Source organism: Phaenicophaeus curvirostris, chromosome 6, assembly GCF_032191515.1.
Source record: "Phaenicophaeus curvirostris isolate KB17595 chromosome 6, BPBGC_Pcur_1.0, whole genome shotgun sequence".
In the NCBI taxonomy this organism is placed as follows: domain Eukaryota; kingdom Metazoa; phylum Chordata; class Aves; order Cuculiformes; family Cuculidae; genus Phaenicophaeus; species Phaenicophaeus curvirostris.
In genome coordinates, this window is record NC_091397.1 from 18,893,514 (window position 1) to 18,919,140 (window position 25,627).

A 25,627-nucleotide genomic window follows, 5' to 3' on the forward strand; every position below is an offset into this window, starting at 1 on the left:
TAACATGAGGTAGAATTTGCTGATCTGAAATCTTTACCATTTTTTCTCTCCTCTCACTCCATGCTTTGACTATGTGACTGCATTCATTGATCTGTAGCTGATGAAGCAAGAAATTATATTATATCCCTGCCCCACCTCAGGTTTTTCCACTGGAAAGGGAATTACCATAGCAGTATATAAACAATAGCTCTTCTCGTCACAGCAGGCTCTGCACTTGGGAATTACAAATGACACTTCCCAAGGCCAGAGACCAAAAGTCTGGAGTATCAGGTATCAGAAAGAAGAAAGGAGATAACCTAATTGTGGCAGCGGCAATAATAAATAAGTGTAACAGAACAAAGGAGGGCCCTGAGATAGGTCATACATGAGCCAGACAGAAGTCATCAAGTCAAAGGGGATCATGGGCTACTTTTGTAATTTGCACAGAGAATTACTGTAGCCTGGAATTTAAAATAAGTTATAACTAAACAGTATTAATGAAATTATCAGTGGGCCTTCAAAATAGTTTTCTACTGGCTTGAAGAAACACTGCAACATACTGAGCTGTATTGTGCATTTGGACTCTGGACCTGGGCCAGCAGAAAAACAAGACTACTGACTTGAGCAGCTTTTGGATCATGCGTCCAGGGATAAGCAGCCATAGATGTTTTGCACTGAGAGAAGAGCCCAGAGAAAGAAAAATCCTCCTGGGTTTCTGTTGTACAAGCTATATCATACCTTGATTGGTTGCTTCAGCTAAAGCTACAACAGATGTAACAATATCTGGCACAAAATCTGTAGACAGTGGGATATGCTGGGTTGCAGTAAGAGGAAAATTCCAATGTTACCTTGTAGAGAGGAGAAAATTTCCATGGGAAGCTTTGAAAGCAAGAGATTTAATTTCCTCTAAGTTCTGGACTCCATATTTCTGTATGTGAGTTCATTTCTCATAAGTCAAAGAAATATGTCAAAGAAAACCTCCTATTTTCCACCTTACTGCATTGCCATACTTCAGGATGGAAATGAGAAGTTCAAATGCAGGGCTGAGCTCAAACTCCTGTATCTGAGTACTGACATACATAATGCTATTTACTTTTGCTTTAAAATAGCACTTGGAGTACACAGCCTGAGTCAAGACCCCATTGGGCTGGGTAGGGCATGAATCCCTAGGCTGACAACCTCTCCTTGAAAAGTTCACTTTCTATTTTAAGCCATGACTCAGTCCCTGGGTGGAGTGTGGAGAAGGGGAGAGCAGTCGGAGTCAGAGTGTCCAGGGTACCCAGGGCAGGTGGACCAGAATATGTAGGCTGGGCAAGGACATGAGCCGGTGACCAGGAGCCAGGCACCCTTACTGGTTGGATTACACTGTCTTCTGCCACCTGGTCAATATCTTATCTCTTTCCACTTTTCTCTCTTCTCCAAAATCTCCAGGTTCTTTGCCAATGGCAACTATAAAATAGTGAATGCTGGTCTCTTCTTGCTTCTCATTTATACATCTTTTGTGTGATATTCAAGGCACGCTACTCTCTCTCATATACACCCCATCTCCTGTGCTGTTCCTCTTCTGTCCTCCACCACAAAAACCCCACGTTGCTCAATGAAAACATGTACTCTGACATGCAGGCTGTCTCAAACCACATGTTCTTGGACTTCAACTGCATGACTTGGGGACAGAGAAAGAGGATATTGCGCTCTTCTGAGTCTCTAAATACTAGGTGCTGTCACAGCCAATTGTTTTTGGGGCAAAAGGAAGAAGATTTTTTTTAGTGCAAACACAAGATCATGTGCTTTTTGACTGCAGACACATAATACGTTTGCCTGAGGGTGTGGGTTTCTTTAGCACATAGCTCTTCCTTGTTCTTACTGCCAGTAGACTTTACATCCTTGAAATGGAAACTTGGTTTGTGAATTCTTGTGTTAAAATACGGCAAATGGCAAGCAACAATTTCTGTATAAAGCATTTGAAGGAAAAAGGCATCACTAGGAATCTTTCCATTTCTGCAGTAAAAAAGATCACACTATGTTTAAATATCTCCTGTGGAGGCTTTTGGTCAGTCTAACAGTACTTAAGTCTGCAAGATACAGATTTGGAATTTTTTTTTTAGAACACAGCAACAGAGACACTGAAGGGTGTCTCTTTACGCTGAAGAGTAGACCAGTAAACCAGTTCTTTATTTCAAAACTAGCTGGATACTCAATAACTTGCTGTAGTTTGAATATGACTATATGCAAAAAGTTTGCAAATCAGCTATCCATCCACCCAAACAGGTGACCTTATAAAAAGTCTTGCTCCTGGCAGCTCACATAAAGCATAGGCAGACACAGTGTCTTCGCCTACAGCAGAATACATACCCTGGCCTCTTGAATATCATGGCTTGCATGAAAGAAGGACACAGTCATGGTATCATAAAAACTTATGAATAGCACAGAGCAAACTGCTATTTAGTTGTTCAACAGCTGGTGATTTCTGCAGTACAATCCAGCCTCTTTCGTTGTCCATCAGGACCAATACAACACTATGCTGATCTTTATTTTAAATTTGTTAGGGCTGTCCCATCTCATAGGTCAATCTTGTGGTCTGTCCCAACACAGGCATCTCACAATGAAGAAACCACCTTACTTCTGCCTTTCTTCCAGTGGTCTTGGCTGACTGGGGCAGTTCCACTTGACTGGAGGCTGGCTGATGTTGTGCCCATCTACAAGAAGGGTCGCAGGGAGGATCCAGGGAACTACAGGCCTGTCAGTCTGACCTCAGTGCCAGGGAAAGTCATAGAACAGGTGATCTTGAATGCTATCATGAAGCACACGCAAGAGAACCAGGTGATCAGGCCCAGTCAACGTGGGTTCGTGAAAGGCAGGTCTTGCCAAACGAACCTGATCGCCTTCTATGACAAAGTGACTCGGCTGCTGGATGAGGGAAAGGCTGTGGATGTGGTCTTCCTGGACTTCAGTAAAGCCTTTGACACAGCTTCTCACAGCCTTCTGCTTTGGAAACTGTCACCTCTGGCCTGGACAGGTGCATACTCTCCTGGGTGGAAAATTGGTTGGATGACTGGGCCCAGAGAGTGGTGGTAAATGGTGTGAAATCCAGCTGGAGGCCAGTGACAAGTGGGGTTCCCCAGGGCTCAGTGCTGGGTCCAGCCCTGTTCAATGTCTTTATCAACGACCTGGATGAAGGCATTGAGTGCACCCTTAGCAAGTTTGCAGATGACACTAAGCTGGGTGGAAGTGTTGATCTGCTGGAGGGTAGGGAAGCTCTACAAAGGGATCTGAACAGGCTGGACCGCTGGGCTGAGACCAATGGCATGAGGTTTAACAAGGCCTAATGCCGGGTTCTGCACTTGGTGCACAACAACCCTGCACAGTGCTACAGACTAGAAGTCTGTCTAGAAAGCTGCCTGGAGGATAAAGACCTGGGTGTGTTGGTAAATGAACATGAGCCAGCAGTGGACCCAGGTGGCCAAGAAGGCCAATGGCATCTTGGCTTGGATCAGAAACAGTGCGACCAGCAGGTCCAGGGAGGTTATTCTCCCTCTGTACTCGGCACTGGTGAGACCACTCCTTGAATACTGTGTTCAGTTCTGGGCCCCTCACCGCAAAAAGGATCTTGAGGCTCTGGATTGTGTCCAGAGAAGAGCAACAAAGCTGGTGAAGGGGCTGAAGAACAGGTCTTAGGAGGAGCGGCTGAGAGAGCTGGGGTTGTTTAGCCAAGAGGGAATGGCCTCAAGCTCTTCCAGGGGAGGTTCAGGCTTGACATCAGGAAAAAATTTTTCACAGAAAGGGTCATTGGGCACTGGAACAGGCTGCCCAGGGAGGTGGTTGAGTCACCTTCCCTGGAGGTGTTTAAAGGACGGGTGGATGAGGTGCTCAGGGGCATGGTTTAGTGATTGATAGGAATGGTTGGACTTGATGATCGAGTGGATCTTTTCCAACCTAGTGATTTTGTGATTCTGTGATTCTTTCCAGCTGCCTCAACACATCATTCACACCTGTGGCACACACCAGACAGGGCAAACAGAGCCGTACCTGTATGCATACATACCAGGGCAATGCCAGCCAGCACCAAGCACTAAGCCTGCCACTGATTCATCGGCACCACACCAACCCTTCACCTCACCACACAGCTGGATACCAGAGGTACAGCCTGACTCACGTCATTATCTGCTAACATCTCATAGCAAAACATGGGCAAAGGGAAAAGTAGGCCAGGATTTCTGACTTGGCAGCCTTTCCCATTGCTCTCCCAGGCCTTGTCTACATCAAAAGAGAACACAGCAACTGGCTTTACCCCAAGTATTTCAGCCTGCCAAAATACCTATATGGAGCATGTTTCCTGTATCGACCTTACCCTTGCACCCTTTCGGAGACACCACGGAGTCCCCAACAGACCCCATTAATCACCTCTCAGGCACATGAAGCTATTAGTTTACTTACTCTCCTGTTGACACCCTCTGTTTCCCTGAGGAATCTACGCCTATGCTCCTTAAGTTGGCATACCCAACAGTAAACAGAGGATACCTGTAAAGAATTTTATTAACAGCTTGGGGATTTTTTGATGAAAACACTGCAGAAAAGCTAAGTACTGATAAATTCATCTATCTGTAAGGACACTTTTTATGGAAATTCCTCACCAGAAGAAAATCCTCTAAAAACTGAAGCAATCTTTCACTTTTCTGATTAAGAAAGTATTAATTAAAGAACCAGAAATCCAACTATGATGCAATCCCTTAGTTTGTTCTTTCTTCATAAAAACAAACTGACAGCTTTACTGACTAGTTGTCTGAAAACCTCAGTTTAATCAGTAGCTGCACTGCACAATACCATTTCTGTAATGACTGATCATTCATACAGGTTGGGTCAGGATAGCTGAAAGGGCAAATGTGCTTTTGCAAAAACAAACAAACAAAAAGGTCACGTATCATTTTCCTATTTCTAAAATAATACCATTTACAATAAGAAATAGTACTTTTAAGTATCTGTACCATGAATATCTGTCTGAAGCCAGATCCTTATGCTATCAGACACTACTGGGATGTTGTCACCCTTGTCTGTTCCTGCCTTCTCATAGTGTGCCTTTTCTTTCCTATAAATTTCTACATTCTACTGGGTCATTACAGGAAAAAAAATGGGCTGGCTGCAGCTGCAGGTTTCCCCACTTGCCCAATGTCATACTAGAATGCAAATACATTTGCACAAGTTTTAGCTTTTTCTGGTCAGGAACTTTCCAATGAAAAATACTTTCAGCAGACAATCCTAATCCAAAAAAGCTGAAACATCTGGTAAAAACATCAGTAAAGACAAAAGTCAGAAAGAAACACCCAGCAGATTTCAGTCAAACATGGACTTTATTTCTTATCAGACAACCCTGGAGTGCTCTAGAGCTTTGGCTTTCCAGATTCATAGACCTGGGGCCACTTGGTTGCCATGGCTTCTTCAGCAGAACAGGTTCTTGGTAGCTTTGGGGTGGAGATCTAGACAAAATAGTAGGACGTGTCATGGGTTTCAATATTCATTGCTTCTCAGCTGTGCTTCCAGACTATATATTTGGCAATTTTAGCTAAGAATGGGCCCCGTTAACAAAACTGATTTAAAATATTCAAACTTCCCTTGACTGGGGAACTCCAAGACCCAGCGAACTGTTCTTAACATGTCCCAAATTTTTCCACTGTTTTTTACTGGATAATTTTCCAGAGAAGTAGTTGCAGATGCCCCGATAAACCTCAGCGCTTATTATAATTAACTTCCTGTCCTTAGCATGCATCTAGCTTTCAGTTTTCTAGCTCCTTTTGCACAGTTTTGGTACATGCCTAGCTGCAAAATCTCTGTACTACAGTGAAAGAAGAGTTGAGCTAAAAACTCAGAACATTTGTGAAACCGTAATTTTCTGGTTCTAGTGACTGGTTATACCAGAACAGAATACTTATTTGGACATACAAGGACACGGCAAGAGAATCACTGGGCTTTGCTTCTTCCATTTATGCTCTTAATTCTATGTTTTTTTCTTTCCCCTGATCAATAGTGCTGCAATCAGCCAGTATAAGATGCTTCTCAGGATGAGCCTGTAACGGTAAGTGATGGTGAATCCACAGAGTCCTCTAATTTCTATGTTCATAGACTTTTATTTGGCTCAGCTGGCTAAAAGCTGACATGAGCAAAATAAGAGAATAAGAAGATGATGTTCACTATCCTAGAAGGTAGAATTTAGAGCATATAGGTGTGACTCTACAGAAAGGTGGCATCCTGAGTGAACCTTAATCGGGTGTCATCACCATACTATCCAATATCACTGCAACATCCAGTCTCTGTACCCTTCTGCCACTTGTGCAGGTATACACAAAGGTGATGACATAAGCACTATTTCATCCTCAAGAGCAGAACTTTTAGGACACCATACTGTAAATGCTGATACACTGGCTTGAAAATCAGCCACAGCATCACTTCCCTTTCCATGTAATACAGCATCAAACTCATTCTGAACATTATTCTCCCTTATTTTATACCTATCTCTCTAATACACACTTGTGCATGAACTCAGCCCCTACAATGATCGAAATATTTTTCCTCAAGGTACTTTACATGTCTAAGTATATCCTTTTATACCCCTGGCTACATATAAACTTAATTCATATCATATCCTAAAGCTCCCACGGGGAAAACAAAGAATTTCTAGTTCACGTTGCACTGAATGTAAACCATAAAATTCTAAGCTAACCACCAAATAAATTTAATGGTAATATCAACAATAATGTTTGATTGCTTCACCTCACCTTTAAGTCAATGTGTATGCTGAGGATGTATCATGCAAACAAGCAGAGAGGAGAGTTTCAGAGCAAATCCTACAGAGTCTGATCTTTCAGGCATAATTTCTTCAGCTATCCAGATGCTAGTCTGAGTATACGTTTCTACAACTAAAAACAGCAGCACTCATATTACACTCTTAGACAATATTGTTACCAACAGACAAATAAAACAATCTTTGATAAGATTTTTGCTCTGAAATAATTAAAGCCACTTACTGTTACTTAAGAAAATCACCTCTATGACTACAGCAGTAAGACGAACATTTGGTTCCACTTCTTCTAATACAGCACTTTTTGTTTTCAGCCTTTAATCTAAATCCTCAGTCTACAGTATAACATTCTGTATATCCACGACTTCTGGGAAAAGGTTTTGAAACAGTAAAAATGTTCCTCATTCATTCTCCTCACAACAGGGGCAGGCCATCTTGCTTTACTCGGTCATCTAAGTAATGCCGCTTCAATAGACTGAAGTATTTTTCCACATGACAAGCTTTCAATTTCTCCTCCCCTTTGAAATTAGTCACTAAATAACCTCCTTGCCATGTCACCCAGTCACGAACTGTGGAACACTATGTGATTCAATCATTCAACCATTTTTTAATGTATGCCTGTAAGATGTATAGAAAGAGATTAATGTTATGGAATGAAGCACAAGAGAGATTCACAAAGGGGAAAGCCATAAGTAAAATAGTGAGTAACCTCTGCTTAAGTAAGAGGGTGCATTTCAAAGGCAACAAAGTGAAACATGTACTAATTTCCCCAACAGGTGAAAACCTATGGTTATGCAGCAAACCCATTATATACAATTCTAGAAAAAAAAACGGGAGTCCTAAACCTCAGAAGCTTTTCACACACTCAGATTAGTAGTGACACTTGGCAGAAGGAAGCACAAGCCCCACCCACGGAGGAGACTGTCTACTCATTAACCAGGCACCTGAGCAGCTTGGCTAACCTGAACTTTGAGTCCCCCATAAATCAATCTCACTGTTTTCTCTGCAGCACACCACACCAGCCATTATGATTAGGTTTGGTGGCTTTTTTCAAAAAGGGCACAATAGAGAAGGCAAATGTGAAAAAAAAAATTAGAACAGAAAGGATGTTTCCCTTCCTTTTATCCTCTCACCTGAAAAAACTACAGAATACGGAAAATGTCTTCTTAAAAATACAGTATTTACATCTCTAAAAGAGATTGCACTTAAATATCACAGGGGAAAATCTCATGACACAAGCACTTCCCAGTCTGGGAGTTATCTTCTGTTCTGGCGGGGGGGAGTGGGGTTTTTTGCTGTTGATTTGGGGCTTTATTTGCTTGTTTCTTTTTTTTAATGCAAGTAAAAAATTGCCTATATCATCGTGACCGGCATTCAAACGGATCAAAAACCAAATTAAGCATATGACCATGAGCTAATAGCCCTGTAAAAAAACAGTCATAATGGGACCTTACTGGAGTAACAATTCTGTTTCACAATACCGCTCTCAGTCTCTCAGCCATTAGTGAGGGAGGCATCATTCATTTCTGCTACGAAAGGGCAACCTGACACAAAGCATTTAAGTTACAGGACAAAGATCAGAGCAGATCTGGTAGCTGAAACTGAAAATCCAGGTGTTCCATCCCTTACTACACCCAGCCCAACAGCAGGGAAGTTCTCCAGCTTTGTAGACAGCAGCTGTGTATTCTGATTTGTAATGTACATTGTGAGCTTGTATACCACTATTGGTCTTCACCAGAACTTCACAAAACTTGTATGTAGTGTAATATAAACAGTCTTTTCAGAAATGTAAAAAATATTCATTTTGTCTTAAATATTTAGTTTTCAGTTCCACTGTAAAATATTTTAAATTATTATTTTTATAAAATATTTGCACTAGGATGATAATGCAGTAGTATTATGGCACAGAAACAATGCTAAATCTATTTATTTTTATTTCAGATTTAATCAGTCAAGGTTTCTTTCTTGCAGTACAGGAGTGAAGCAGTATTTAACATTGAAGCATCTGTTTTTTATTTGGCAGGTTTAACTAACCAGTCAAGCATCCCCTTTTAATGAATGGATGCATATACTTGACCTAGTTAAAAAGCTGCTTAGGTCTGCTGACCAACCAGACACAAAAACATCAGGAGTGAAAAACACAAGCAAATTATCCTAGTACACTTTTATGCCACACATGCTTTCCAACTGTTGCAGAGTATATTCTTCACGCACATTCCTCCTTACATGCTAACAGATCTGCATTGAAAACTCACATTATTATGCTAATATGCAGGATGAAAAAGACCACTATATTTCACTGCAGTTTCTCTGCAATGACTTGCAAGCTGGAAGAATGCACATTTTCAGTAATTGGACTCCACCATGATAAAGTATATCCCAGATCATCAGACATACTGTAACTAGTTCTCCATACATCTGGCACTATATGCAAGAGTCTTCAAGTATGTCTGATGCATATGAATAGTTTATCAAGAGAGAAATTAATCCTTTTATTTTAAAATATATCAGGCACTACATCAGAAATATTGCAGAGAGAAGGCTGTAATTTAATCCATAGGTTCTAACAATGCATACAAACCATTCAAGCATCACTTTCCATTTCAATTACTTTATCAGAGCCCTCAAGCCTTGCCTAACTTACCATGTATCATTCTGTGTTTAATTACCTGCTATATATTTGTTTCTAAAGTACTGTACGTAACATGAGCACCTTCTCAGTTTCATTCCCTGCATAAAGAATGAAAATGCCCCTAAAAGGTGCAAGCCCCTGTGCTTCACCATGATCAAGTCTGGAAGCTTAGGTTAGCATATTACTTTAAATTCAATGTTAACAATTATATTAGTAGGCCTAAGTTACCACTGACCTAAATCACCTGTCACTGTACATTCTTCTAAGTTATTAACAGTGTTGGTCTGTTGGACATTTCAACCAATTTTCCCATCACATTAATTTATTTTCTCTTTGCTTCCCTCATTATTAAGTGGAAAAAGTGTTAAGAGTCACAACAACAGTAAACCACACAATTATAAAACCATAGAATATTTTGAAGTCTACTGTGGGGTATACACATCTGGCATAGATGTAACTTACTGCTTGACTGCTAATCAAAGTTCATTCTGTTCCTGATAACAGCTCTTTTGGTTCCTGTACCCCGAATAATACTTTCATGGATGGAAATAATTAAGCAGTTAATGCCTTGTAGTGCTGTAAACAACCATTTCCTTGACAGAAAACAGGGAAGCACTTACAGGCTGGATTGCTTGTTGCTAACTGAGGACTTAGTTTTGCTCTCAGCACTCTGGAACAATGCTCGTGATAGAGTCAATGGGGTTTTGCTTAAATGTGTTAAGTTAATTCAGTCCAGCAGAACCCAAATGGGAAGAGAGTTTGCTGATAGTGGCTTTTACAGCTGCATTACAAAAGCAACATTATTTCCTCCTGGGGTTTTTTTTTGTTAGGTTTGAGTTTTTAGGGGATTTTTCTTGCCAATGAAGGTCTCACCTAGCATCTAATTCTGACCCAAGAATCAAACAGTGTAGGAGGACAAAGACCAATGTATGGAGCTGTCTGCAGGATCTCCTAAATCAACAGTCTCTGATACACAAGACTTTTCAAGGCAGCTGGAAAACAACCATCGGTATCTTTCTTCTCTCTGCTTAGGCAGGCACCATGACAGAAACCTCTCAGTGTGGTTATCCACTTTCTGCAGACACCACCCCCTAGCTTTGCCTTCAAACATTCAGCAGCGGAAGATAAAAGCGGTCATATCCAACCCTGCTCTCAGTCTCAGCGGCTTCCCCATGGCAAAAATGGGGGAGTAGAACACAGACCTCCAAGCTGCTGCCCTTCACAAAAGTACTTAAGGAGACACATGCTGGCACTCAGCAAGTCCGTGTTGGTACGCCCCTGCACTCCACGCTGCACTTCATGACCCTGAATAACTTTTTCAAATTGACTTCAATTTTCTAGTATCAGCTCTCTAGCCCACTGCCCATATTTATACCTACAAGGATGTGTGTGGTATTTCCCTTAAGACTCAAAATCCTACAGAAGCTCTTTGAATTTGAGAGGCCAAGCTAAACAAACAGGGAGGGAACAGAACAGTTCTGGCTGCCTGACATACGAGATCTGAGATTATGTATAGGCTCTACTATCTTCTACTAAAGATACATATTGTTTGTTATTCACTCTGTTTACTGATTCTGAAGGCATGCAATGCAACAGATATGCCTTGGAGGAGACACAGGCACCATAAAGTTCTCTTATACTTATTTCAGACTCCCTAGTTCTTAAAAAAACCACAAGCAAAAAGCTCTCCCACAGTACAGCGCACATCACTACTAGCTAGAATGAACTACTACAAAGGGGGCAGGCAGCTCTACAGCTTCACTGCTGGCAAAGCAGACTCAGTAGAACAGTGGGCGAACACAGTGTACAGTAACCTGTACACAAAGCCTTTGAACTAGCACACAATGAGCATCTGAGCTCCAAGAGAACAGTGCTTTGTTGTAACACGTATATTAACATTATGTATACATACATACATACATACATACAATGTTTTGCATACTAGCAGTAAATTTTTGGCCTATCCTTTGGTGATGGCAGATCAACATAATTGGGAATTTCAGATCTTTACAGATTAAACAAATCCAAGGCAAGCATGTGCAAGTGGGAAATCCTGTGCTGGAAACTCTATAAGCCTCTCAAAATTTATTTTAAGTTTACTAGAGCAAATATAGCTAACTCTCACTGGAGTCTCATGAAGAAGGTTCTGCAAAACTGAACTATTACGTCAGGTCTGCAGTCTGTCTCTCCACCCTGTAATTTAAACCTCATGTTTCCCCCCTCATTTCTGTACTGATTTAAACAAAGACATTTTCCTAGCTACAGAAAACTACCACAGTATGCATCATTGACTTATATGCACTAAGCACCTCTCAAAAGTTAAGACAGTGCTATTTGTTGCTCTGTATTGAGGACTTGTCTCACCTAATGTTGCATTAAAATACAGTCAGCCAGGCACCCTCCAGAGTCAGCTCATTCTCTCTACAGCTGTGTGGGACAAGCTGCCCTTTGACATTCCCCGTCTCTCCCCACTGACTGCAGTGGGCAACAATTTCTACCATAAGCTTAAAAGCTTAGGCTTTTTTCCGAATTCTCTATAGCAAACCTATGTCTTTTCATCTAACTTACTCTCTTGCCTTGCTTTTCATCTCATTTCCCCTCTTATTTTTTCTTCTTTATAACTAGAGCTGAGATACTATAACTAGAAGTCACAATGGCAGCTTCATTCCAGCTGCTGCATGCTAATCTATGTAATGGACTTGCCCTCAGTCCGGCTTGGTGGATCCAACCTGAGCTGTGGTTCCCATTTGATTGAGCCAAGAATTGTGTCTCTAGCCTGAAGCTGGCAACAAACATTATTTATTTATCAACAGACCAATACAGAAGCACCTCCATGTATCATTTCCCTCTTTCTCCTTGTGACTCCAAGCACATCTGCACGTCAAAAGCTCTTTGGGCATCCAAATATCCAATGGCCCTTCCCACTGCTAGACTAAGACAACCTTTTTTTCAGGTGTAAAACAAGAATCCAACAGAAAGATAAGGGGAAAGCAATTAACACACTTCTTACCATAAAACGTTGAGCTTGCAACATGCATCAGCTTAAACCTAGCTAGAGGAGTGGGCTCTGTATTTGCACTAGCCTGGTTACACCTGTACTGAACCTGCTGATGCTCCCCAGTTGACATTGTCACAGATTAGCTGTCAATGAGACAACTTTGGCGATATACTGGGTGAGCTCCGCTTGGAAGGGAAGGCTGCACAAGGTTATGTAGAGACCGAGCCAGGTCAGCCCCATGAGGGCCTCCAGTCTAGTCATGCTTTAGGCAATCTGGGTAAAATGCTGCATGAGATGCAGCACATTTTCATTGGTCTGAATGAAACTACAGTGCCACTGCATGGAGGTTTATTCCCCTAGCAACATTCCACTGTTCGAGCTATCTCCCTGCTACCATTCTGCATTACTTTATTCCTGATTGGTAAGACAAACATACAGACCAGTGAACCTAGTAAGCACTCATTCTGCATATTGACAAGTATATTTAATTTTCTACAAAGAAACAGATTGTGAGAGTTAAAAAAAAAGTTAGAATAATCAGATTAAGAAGAAAGGAGTTAATAAATCTCTCATGCTTGAATTTTCTACGCTTCCTTAATGTATTTTGCAGATAGAATAGCATATTGAGTACACTAAGGAACCTCTTGGCATTTCAGCCAAGATTTTTCAGGGTATTATCACAAATGACAAAAATATAAACACACTGAAACATAACACATTTCAATGTTAGAAAGGTTGGATTTACATAATTACATCATTGGTCTGCCAATATCCACATTTATCTCATCAGCATAGCATGGCCCACCCATCCCATAAGCTATTAGACTGTTTGGATAGAACACATAAAAGCAGTAACCAATTTATTTTTTTTTAAGTTAACATTATGACACCCCTTGTAACTAGTGCCACATTCAAATCAACTGTTTCTTTGGCTTTCAAACCAACTGTTTGTTTCTTTTGCTTTTCTACAGCTGCTTTTTAGGTGGAATTTTTAAGAACAAATGGGAGTCATGTAATTCATGAAGATCAGAGATTCATTTGGGTTGGAAAAGACCTTTAAGATCATTGAGTCCAACTGTAAACCTAACACCGCCAAGTCCACCACTAAATAACATTTCCTAAGTGCCACAGCTACACACCTTTTAAATACCTCCAAGGATGGTGACTCAAAGATGTAGCTGGTATTTCCTCCCCTATCTCCATTCTCCTTGAGGAGATCAAGCATATCATGTACATAACATAGACAGCCACCACCAACACAGGGAGCCAAACCCTTCAAACCAGTCTCCATTCCAGCACTTCCTCAGGGCACGACTGAACTGATGGGGTCATCCCTTTTTTAACCAAAAAAGGAATAGTTTCAAATCACATACAGTTCTTGTACAGATCAGCACTTTTATTTGGTTTAAATATGCTATATATCAGATTTCTGCTCTTTAAAAAAAGAAATACTGTTAGTAACTGCACTCATAAATCAAAATAAATGCATGGCTTTCTGACTGGCTGTACTAGCAACTCAGCTCTTATTTTTGTTCCATATTTCTATCTTTACTCACTGCACTGAAGCCAAATAAAACTGAAGAAGTTGATACAGTTAAATGAACATAAAGGAAATCATAACCCTTGGTCTTATCCAGCATTACCAAACTGAGCGAACTTTGAGCAATGAAGCTGGTGAAGGGGCTGGAGAACAAGTCTTACGAGGAGCAACTGAGGGAACTGGGGTTGTTTAGCCTGGAGAAGAGAAGGCTGAGAGGAGACCTTATTGCTCTCTACAACCGCCTGAAAGGAGGTTGTAGAGAGGAGGGAGCTGGCCTCTTCTCCCAAGTGGCAGGGGACAGGACAAGAGGGAATGGCCTCAAGCTCTTCCAGGGGAGGTCCAGGCTGGACATCAGAAAAAAAATTTTTCACAGTCATTGGGCACTGGAACAGGCTGCCCAGGGAGGCGGTTGAGTCACCTTCCCTGGAGGTGTTTAAGAGATGGGTGTATGAGGTGCCGAGGGGCATGGTTTAGTGACTGATAGGAATGGTTGGACTCGATGATCTAGTGGGTCCTTTCCAACCTCGTGATTCTGTGACTCTGTGAGTCAAAACACAACTTCTATTACAGATATATGCAATAGGTTAGAATACAAATAATATAAAAAAGTTATAAAACAGAGATGATGATTGATAGTTAAAAGACTTAAGCAGCCTTTTACACCTGTAGCCAGTTGTTTCTTCCAACAGAAAGAGTTTCACTATGAGCAGGAGAAATGGTCATGGAAGCTTTATATACACCAGAGTTTTGCAATGCAAGTGCAAAACTGTGAGAAGCTGCACTGCTTTTCGTATCTGCTAAGGGCCAGCAACATTTGCAGTTATCGTACATCTTTGCAATGTTAGAGGCACTATCAGTGCCTCAATTAAGAGTCTTTGTAGATCATAGAATCATAGCAGGGTTTGGGACCTAAAAGATCATCTAGTTCCAACTCCCCTGCCGTGGGCAGGGAGACACCTCCCACCAGATCAGGCTGCTCAAGGCCCCATCCAACCTGGCCTTGAACACTTCCAGGGAGGGGGCATCTACAACTTCCCCAGGCAACTTGTGCCCAGTGCCTTACTATCCTCATTGTGAAGAAATTCTTCCTCATATCTGGCCTAAACCTCCCCCGCTTCACAAACTTCTTTCTATACTGTTTGAGCTCTACATTGTCTTTTCACTTTATTTCCTCCTAGCCAAAAAAATATACAAATTGGTTAGCATGACTGAAGTAAACAACCTAGTTTAGCCCAATGTCAAGCTATCTAAAGTAAATATCAAGTGACTGCGGGACTAACCCTTTACTCAACACACCCTTTTGGTCTTTTCATTTAGTCATACAGAGTTCTAGTTTGCAATTATGTAAGAAAGGCAGGTATTCCCACAAAAAAAATAATTTCAGCATCACATCATTTCTCATGGAGTCCTGTTGCCTGCTGATTTTTGCAACTGTCTTGCTTTTGCCAGCTCAGGCTCTTTTTTTACCTCAGATCGTACATGTATCCAAGAAAAGGTATTTTTACTCTTCATATTTTCAGAAGTCTGAACAGTTTTCCAGAGGCCTCATTAGAAAAAGTAGGATCCAACATGGAGAATCATAGAATCATAGAATCACTAGATTGGAAAGGACCCATTGAATCATCAAGTCCAACCATTCCTATCAATCACTAAACCATGTCCCTGAGCACCTCATCCACCCGTCTTTTAAACACCTCCAGGGAAGGTGACTCAACCACCTCCCTGAAAGAAGAATCAAGGTCCTCAGATATGTAGCTGTGTTCTCCTAGACACCAAGTACTAGTTAACTCCTCTAAGTTAAAAGGAAGATCAGGACAGAAATAATTCTCTTTAGCATTCACCAGACTTATCTAAGACAGGTAACTAATAATACATTACAGTGAAGATTCAGTGGAAAGCAGGGAATTTGAGCCATGATCACGAAGTATCATATTTAGGATATGTGAAAAAAATTCTTGGGAAAGCTAAGGTCCTGAATGACAAGTGAAGGGCAGATCTGAAGAAAAAGCATTGCCTCTCACTTTACTTGCATTCTAGGAACTGTGATACAAACATGCACCTCCACAAAGTGATTTTTAACCCATAATTGAGGAACAGCTCATTTGGAAAGCTAACTCAAATTCATAAAGCTTGGTTGGACTTCGGTTTATAGGACTCCAGCAATTCAGATAAGCTACTTGGTTTACAAAGGAGGTAAAGGAGGACCTCCCCTCCTAGTACAGGAGGTCACAGCTATGAGAATTTTTATAATCTGACAACATGTTTAGGGAGCTCTCGCAGCATCTGACTCTGCCAGCTACTTAGGAACTTCTAGTAAACAGCCAAATTAGTGCAAATTGTTCTACTAAAAGCATAGCTATTGCGGGTGGGGGTGGGTGGGAAGTAAGAGTAGAACATCTAAAGAATTGGAATATGGACATATTATGTAAAAAGAGGTGGAATAATATTAAAACCAGAAACAAGCAGACAATAAGAATGGACTCCAATCCTTATGTTTTTATACAGGGCAAGCTCCCGGTGAAGGCAGCGAAAGTTTTGCCTGAGAACCTCAGACTTAATGAAAGATTAGATTTCTAATTTTAATGAAGGGCTGAAGAGAACTTCACATAAGATGGATCATACATGCTCCTTAACTTCATCAGCTCCAGGGCAAACTCTAAGCAAACCTCAACACGAAAGACAGGCTAGCTTGAATACAGGCCTGTTAGTGGGAAATAAAAAATCCACTATAACAACTGTATTGTGGTTGCAAGTTGATCTGTCTCCACAGACAAAACTCTCTGGGGGTTTCCAGGTAACTGGCTTGTGATATCTACCCTATGACACGCCTCTTAGACTAACTGGAAGATTACTGCATGGGTGCGGCAAGCTCCTGTTCCTTGAACAGTTTAGTATCAAGAACATGACACTTTCTTTCAACAGCCAGCTTGATATCAACTTAAAATCCATCTTCATTACTTGAAAATATTTAAAAAATTTATCTTACAAAATGTCAGTAAAATAATAAGATGTACAGGGTTGTATTCCTTACACGTGACGTTTGAAAAATAAATATAATATACCAAAGCACATAGCTATCGTATAAGAAGCCACAAAGCAGTTTCCATCCAACTATAATACAGGATCTATATCTTTATGTGGAATGACTTTTTGCCAGATAATATTTGAAATTTATATATTTTTTATGCGTACTTAAATAAAAATAAAGATTTTTCCTTAGAATTCTATCCACTTTACCACTAACTTAGGTGTTACACAGCAGTAGGTATTGTATATCAACAGATACACGAATGAAAGCGAACGGGTACATTCACAAGTCTTTCGGCACAGTCTGTTTTGATGCAGCTACTTCTCAGTGTCTGCAGCAATAATTGGCAATTCCTGACAACCCATTCAAAGCAGAAGTAGCAAAATCTATATCAGTAAACACCCCCCCCCCCCGAATATAAGAGACTTCTTTTATATAATTTGTTCACATCTCATTAAAATTTGTAATGGCAAGTTGGAAAATAACTGTTTATGTTTAATATGTAGGTCTGAAAAAAGACAAATATGAGAGCAGAGTTTGGTGATTTAGAGAGCAATTAAACATTTATTTTCTCATAGGTCTCAAGGAAGAAGAAAAAGTTTTCATTGTTCTGATTTAAATTCCCAGTTTATCTGAAAATATCTTTCAGTTTGAAAAAAAAAAGGAAGAAAAAAGAAATCAGGTATCTTTCATTATTTATAAGCATCAGCTTACCTTACATCTCTCAGTGAGCTCCATTTCTAGATGACTTTGGCAGGTATTTTAATTCAGAATTAGTTTCAGCAATGCATGTCATTTTATCTTCTCTTTAAAACAAACTGCTTTTTCTTTTTTCCTCAGACAAAGTATGTGGGCTAAAAGATCTGCAGCATCTCTGTTCAAGCAATTTCATAGACACTCAGAGGCTTTCTTTCTACTGTATGAAAGTTAAATCTGAGTAAGGAAGGCATTTTTCCTGTCCCGGAAATCAGTATAACCAAAACCAATGCTGAGCTAATGAGAAATGTTTCTTCCATGTGTTCTGTTTGGCAGACGCTGCAAGTCATATCAAGGAAACACGTGATGTTTATAAATACAATATGGCTCATGTTGTCATAACCTCTCAATGACAAAAAGAGCATTAGAAGAAGCAGACAGCAAAACAGCAGGAAAGATGAGATTTGTATCATTTGGAAGGTCTCTATCAGATAATAGAGGTATTAGCGTTTGCTTTTTCTTTTTTCTTTTTCTTCCCAAAAGAAAACAAAGTTTTACAGTAATAGGATCAGTAAGGCAAACACATGGCAACTAACATAAATGCTGTTCTATAGGCATCCAAGCCCTAAAAACTAAAAGCATTCACCCAATTTATTGCTTGAATCCTTTTCCAATAAATACTTTTGTTCTAAATACCTCTACACAGTTCAAGGAGCTGTTATTTTTTTTTTAGCCATACTATGCAATGAACAAATGTCATTTTGGCAGCATTTGAAGCTTTTATGTTTATTGATGTCAAGGTAACAAACAATCCAATGAGAAAAAGTTAAACACCTCAAAGAAGCTGGGTGTATGTTTGCAGGTTGCTCAAAAACATAGAAGGATGACCCTGCTTTTATTATCTCCCTATCTTTCCTGCAAAACAGCACTGAATTTCAGGCTCCTTGAATGCTTGAAATTCTTGGGGAGTTGTTTAAGGGGGTTTTGCACTTGCGGAACTCTCTTAAGTTCAAAAATTGCATCTAACTCTAGAGAGGTAAAATGTTAGCAACCTACTAACCAGGCACATTCAGGGAAAAAATTAAAGTTGCTGTTGTGCGATTTCAGTAATAAAACCTATTCAGCACAACAGTTTATCCAACTTCTCAAACGCCTGTCTCATTTTGCTCTACAACTCATTTTAACTCATCCCCTTTCACCTTGGCAGCCCAACCTCCCCTTACTGCCAGGAACATAATCTCCTTTTTGCCATTCTAGATCTCAGAGTTACCGGGTGCCCCCTGCTTCCCCAACTCAGGTCTGACTCAACTTGCCCTAAGCATTTTTTCTTGGAGAAATAATCTCTAAAAAATCCAAAATACCTCAAAGTGTGTCTTGATACAACAGCAACCAAACCAAGCATTCTTTGGATATTCTAGCCTCACCCACCCAGCAGAGGTCTGGGATAAAGAGTTGACCTGCTAAGGTCTTACGCAAGTCAGGGAGTTAAGCGAAAACATGGTGGGTCTAGGACATTTCAAAACAAAGTATCACCCACAGACTTTATGGCAGGTGGTTGGGAAGAGAAAGATTGCCAAGTGAAACAGCCACAGGTTTGTTATGAAGTAAAAACTCCCTTCCAATTCTCAACATTGGCAGGTTGATTAAGTCTAAACCAAACCACTGCATAAACCAACATTATTAGGATTCAACTGTGACACCAGAAATGCAGACAAGCTGCAGTGACAGAAGGGGAAGATTATTATTTAGGATTCTTTCCCTTTTAGACACTCCATAATGGGAGGGTGTGGGGAATGAGGACAGAAAATACTCTGCACACATTTAGTGGAGGAATCACTTCCACTTGGAGTCACCAGGGGATCACAGCAACAACACTGGATAAAAAGAGCTGTGACACTTCCAAAGAAATAAAATTCATTCAGCAACACATGAAAATCTGCCGTCAGTCCTTCAGTGTCATCTATTAATGTTGAACCTATATACCCCCTATATACCCCACCCCTTGTAAGGCTGAGAAAGTTTTTCCCTCTTCACATCTATGCAAATCACAAATGTTAACTCTAATGGCACAGACCAGCATGGCTGTGTACATGCATTTGCACTGGAATTCAAAACAATGCCAGAGAGAATAAAAAGATTGTCTAAATATTTGGACATGAGAGAGTATTTTGTCAAAAGAAAGTGTTGTTGCACAGAGAGCTAGAAAGTGCTGATAAATGTTACAAGCTCAGGCTAAGGAATAAAATGAATGAAATGAGCAATGTGAAGATACATTTCTCCAATGAAAACAGAACCTATAGATTTTCAGCACACATTTTGGGAAAGAAACAATAATAAAAAGGAAGAGTACGAACACAAGTACTCAGCGAGACCGCACTATGTGGCTAACTCTTGCTTGAACAGCATTGAACATGGCATTCAACACAGCAGACCTGTCAAACAAACTACACTCTTCAAGATGTAAACAGTCACGGTGCAGTATCAATAAGCCAGTAAGGCACCTAAGGATTTCACAGGAAACTGTCCTTTAGCACTTGCTTAGACTCAAAGCAAAACACCTTTTCAAAAACACAACCCATTCAGAAAAATGCATGAAACAGAAAAAAGACCAGGAAAATTAGAATTACTATATATGAGAGAGTGTTAGATAGATTTGAAACTCACAGATTTCACATTTCTCTTGCAAGCTCTGAGTCTTCTAATTCATATTCATATGAGTAATACTTAATACTTCAAGAGTTACTGCCAATTCTTATACAGGTCTCACATCTGTTTGTTAGTTAAAACAGGTGTCCAAGCTGGCAGCTAATATTATTTTCTGAGATTATTTTGGGTCTTTTACATGGAAATGATCGTAAATCACATAAATAAAAGCCTGAACATCATCAAACTCAGAGATAAAGGTTCCAAAGGGAGAAGAAGGCAAACAGTAGAAAAAATCTGTAAAGGCAAAACTTTCCCAAAACTCACAAAAACAAAGCTTTAAATCACATATGGCAGGAGATACAATGACGCTCATAATATTACCATGGAAAAATAGACTTACAATGGCTAATTCATGATTTTTCTAAATCCTGTTCTTTCAACTGACAATAGGCTGCTTTTCTGCAGGGTTTTTGTAACAGTTAACCATGATGCAGTGCACAGTAGTGACAAGAGTTACTTCCTGCTTCCTACTGTAGTGAAGTTAGCACTTGTGTCTCACGAAATTGAAGAACACCAATGTATGCAGTGCAAAGAGGTGCAAGCAAAAAAGGAGAGATGAGAAGCAAAGCTTTTTCCACAATCCTTTGGGTATGGCACAATATCAGTACATAAAAGGTACATGTTCCTCAGTTACTTCCCCTGCATTTTCACCCATTAATCTGGTTTGTTAAGGAAGGATGGACAGACAATCCATCTGCTTGTTGGCTGCTGTCTCCTCTGACCTAAACCTGTGAATCTGCAGGCAAATTTCAACCAGATTTAACCAAGGAGTAGAAATCATTGAACTACTATGTCCAAACAAATTTTGCCATACTAGAGATTTGTAGGAAGATCCTACAGTACTCCTGCCAAATAGAGGAAAAGTTGCAGTGTGAGCTCCAGCTTTTTAGACTCTGGAGGATGAGGAGCAGAGAGAGTATTTTTAGATCCTTCTGCTTTGGGAAAAGCCTCAGTTAGGACCTGAGTGTTGCTGCACAAGGAAGAACCCAACCAGAAGCCACACATACTTAGACAAACAGGTTTCACTATTTCCAGAGCTCAAGAAAACGTTTGTTTCCATGCTCATAACTTTGAAGTGCAGAAGTTCACATAGATCAAAGGGAAGACTGCTTTTTCTCCACAAAGGGCCTATGAACATCCTGACTCTTACTTTATCTACCAGACCAGGAAAACAAGAAATTTGCCAGTGCAAAGTAAAGCCAAATGAGAAAATATCTGTTTTGTTGGAAGCACAGAATGTTGAAATGACATCTTTAGCATTTCAGCAGAGCAAAATACAATGTTCTACCACAAAACCACCACTTCTGCAAAGGTCATCAGTTCGTCACCATTATTTCTGAGTTATGGCCAAAAAGAGAGAACTTAGACATAATCAGAAGGTGTAAAGTGTACATATCTATTGTACAACACATTATTTTAAAATAAGCAATACAAATTATTACAGTTTTTTACACAGAAGCAGCACCTGTGTTCAAACAACTCCATTAGGCAGTAAATACCTGGAAAAGGGCCAAAGAAGTAATCTTTTCTTTTGAATATATGTAGCTAACACAGTTCTACAGCACACAAATAAAGTCACAGTCACTACGTTCAGCATCCAGTGCATATGGAACAAGAATAGTATTGCATAACTTTATAAAGCCACAGTGAAATCGTTGCATGAATTAATGTCATAATGCACAGTGGCAGTATGTCATGCCTTCGAATATGAGTAAGATGTATCGGATACATCCAGTTACCACTACAGGAATATGACTAGAATTGAAAAATTTCAGGACTTTTCTAAAGAAGACACTAAAAACTATCACATCAGCCCTTTGAAGCATATCTATTCGCCCTGTCATGTTCTGTGTGCAGCAGTGTGACTAATCAAGTAATTAGATTTCTGACCTATCAAAAGGACCATTTTATAATTGAAGTACATAAATGAGAGGTGGTTGAGAACAGTGCCTGTAAATAAACTATTGCAATCTTTCTAAAATGATGAGGTCCTAAACTGTTGAAACAGCAAAAGTGCATACTCAAATGTTAATAACAAAGCAGTGTGACATGCTCAGAATTGATAATGAAACCAAGAAGCAAATGTACAGTTAAGCAAATCACTTCACAGGAAATGTTCTACACAGTTAAATTAGCTTTGGAGCACACACACAAGCCACAAAGCAGGTAGGACAGTAGAGGCATCCCCTTCTGGCTCATTTGGTTGTACTGTTTCTATAGGACAGACCTAGGACAGGTATGGAGAAAATGAGGTAATCTCACTACCACCACCACCACACTCTTGCAACGTTAGTTGTGGACAACATGGTGAAAGAGGTACTATACAGCCACATCTCCTGTCCTCTTGGCATCAAGGTGGGAGATTACAGCCCAGCAAAAGATAGAGGCAGTAACAGAGAAATCAGATACATTTCAGATGTTACAGTTTCCCAATACAAAATGTTCACTTGCAAATGCAAATGTACTATTCCTTGTTCAGTAGAGGTAGGGAATTTTAGAAAAAAACCAAAACCATTTACACCACATGGGTATTTATCATAATTTCTTATTTGAAATGGTCATTTACAAAGTGTTCCAATAGGCTTCAAGCTATGTAGATCCTCTCAGCTACTGCAAAACCAGTCCATCCCAAAGCCTTGCTGGGGTGAATTAACATCATGCTGTACTTTGCTGTAAATGGTTTGAAAACACAAAAATAAATAAGTTGTCTAAACTCTTGAGCACTCCCTGTATCCCAAAATATGTAGTTAAAGGCTATGTTTCTCTTGCTTTAATGCTAGCAAACAAGAATGAAGAAACAGTTAATGCTCAGGGCAAGTAACCAGAAAAAGTAAAGCAGTTAAGAAACACTACAGTAAGAATTATCAATTCCCTCTTCCGTATACATATTGTACATATACTCTTGATTTTATGAATTGTTGTGTATATATTACAGCTAAGAATTTAAACATTTAACATAAAAGCTAGATGAAAAAGAAGTATAAATGCAGCACTAGTACTTACCCTTATATCTCCATTTATAGCTCTGGAAGTGTGATTAAATGCGTGTGCAGGATCTTTGTTGTAAACTTTAAGGAAAGATCGGTCTTGAATATTCCTGGAATCAAAAGAATCAGCAATGATAACAGATGAAAGTAGTTTTATTTACTCTGTTGCCCAAAAGTTTCAGGTAAAGACAAACACAGTAAGTCTGCAGCTGACCTAGAAGAAAAGCCTAAATGCCAGAAATTAGACACACACAAACAAACAAAAGTCTACTTTGATTCTGTTTCCCATGGGAAGTATCATTCTTTTGCTACAACTCCACACCCATAAAAATTAGATAGTGTTAAGTTTCTTTCAAGATCCTGCCACAGAGTGAAAACACTTTGAAAACAATAGAGCTTCAACATTTACATGGCACTCAAAAGGATTTAGTTAATATTTACATATTTTATTGTGTACTCAGCCCACGTGATTTTTTTGCTATTCTGAGAAGCAAGACTATCAAAAGAAAAGCAGTCTTTCTAACTGCAATTATTCTTGAGGCAATTCTAATCATCAGCTTCTTCACAAACCTGAAAAACTATCCACAAAAGCAAAAAATTCTGTAGTGGAAAAATCCTTCCTCTAAAGTTAATAAAAACAGGTTTTTAAGGGAAAACAGAGGAACTACAGAAAACAAACAAGCGAAAGTTTTGATGAAAGCTACCACAAAAACTGTTTAGATGGAAAGCCTGAAGAGAATATTTTTGTTTAAAAAGGACCCAACACTTTTGCATTCACTGGTCCACTGTCAAAATACTACATTTAAGAAAAAGTTAGCTGGCATTAGTTTGCTCTTTTGTTTCAAAACCTACCTTCTAACAATTTTATGGCTTCGACATTTGCACTGAGTTCTTGCTCACAGTTAATCAGCAGCAAAGCCCCCACTCCACACTCTCTTGCATGCTTTCAAAGCTGCGACTCCTTTAATTTCCCAATAGTGATCTCTAGAGAATCTACTTACACATGTGACTGAATTCCTTTCCTCCAGGTGCAGCTACAAGTCTAGTAACTGATCTTAATCACCAGGATTATCATTTAAAAATGAAGAGCAGATTCTTGGGCAGGTCCAATTTCACTCTTACAATGTCATATTACAACCAGTGATTGCTTTGAATGGGTAGCTAGTCAGAACTTGTGCTGCTGTTGAAGATGTCAAGTAATTATTAAAGAAACCCCACAGCTTAAGAGACAGATTAGTGCCTTCTGTTTAAGAACTACAGGGCCTATGCGAAGTTTAGTATTTATGAGTGTTTACTTGTAGAAAGCATAGGAAAATAGCTACCTTGTGGCAAGTTTAAGTTTTTCAATTATTTATGGTAACATAAATCGTTTTCTATCTTTCAAATGTGACCCTTTCACTTTGAGATTTGCATTGGGAGTCTCAGTTACCACATTCTGCCTCAGACTTGGAAATATGTTCCTTTCAATACAAAGCAAGCTCTCTTATCTCCAGGTTCAAGAAACGGTATATTATTCATTTAAATAAATTTTATCTGCTGTCCTTTTTGTCTGATGGCTATGAGATGGTACCTCAACTGACTGGAGATTGTTTTAAAAGCATTCTCCATTAAGTATTACTTGTAGAAACATGACACTTTAAAGTAAACCACTGCTGCAAGGCAAAACACCAAAATACTAGACATTTGATCTCAAGTGAATTCTATTTCACTTCATGTTGCTATTCTAAGATAAACATTACTGATAACAGGTATACATTACTGTGCTTTTATTATTACTATTATTTGCATTACTGTAGCTTCCAGATATCCTTGGCATGTTCAAAGGCCTCACTGGTCTGTGTGTGCTGTATAAACACCCTGGGAATACAACCTCTTCACTAGCTTACAAGGTGAATAGAAGACACAAAAACCAACAGGATAGCTGTAGAAAGATAAGAAAAGACCACAGGAGCAATAAACAGATACTGGGACTATGGGCATGCTCCGAGTAGCCAATGCAACAGAGATAGAAGGAAGGTGGGACTGGAAGGAGATCAATGCAGTGGCTTTGCAAATGTCTTCAGAGGACACCTTCCAAGCACATTACAGAGCTGCCTGAGAGAGAGAGAGCATGAAGGCATTCGTTCGAAAATTAAAGGCATGTAAAATGAAGTTGGCATTATTCACCAAGTAGAAGCAGATGGCACTTGGTACTGAACAAGAAATGAAAAGTAGCACTGAAGAGGGCTTAAAGGAACCCTCATAATGAAGACAAGTAGTTTATATTTAATG

At 39.7% G+C, this 25,627-nt stretch overlaps 1 protein-coding gene across 15 annotated transcripts in view; it reads right to left on the reverse strand.

Moving 5' to 3' along the window:
* KIAA1217 (KIAA1217 ortholog) overlaps positions 1 to 25,627 on the reverse strand; it is a 246,086-nt gene that overhangs the window by 59,680 nt on the left and 160,779 nt on the right. For 13 of the 15 annotated variants that reach the window (XM_069859470.1, XM_069859458.1, XM_069859456.1 and 10 more), the window contains one exon: positions 23,373 to 23,466. In XM_069859470.1, the coding sequence (XP_069715571.1) occupies positions 23,373 to 23,466 (94 nt within the window). Of the gene's footprint in view, positions 1 to 6,995; positions 7,221 to 17,681; positions 17,987 to 23,372; positions 23,467 to 25,627 lie in introns of those variants that run through there. The other 2 variants (XM_069859467.1, XM_069859468.1) reach the window with 2 other exon arrangements.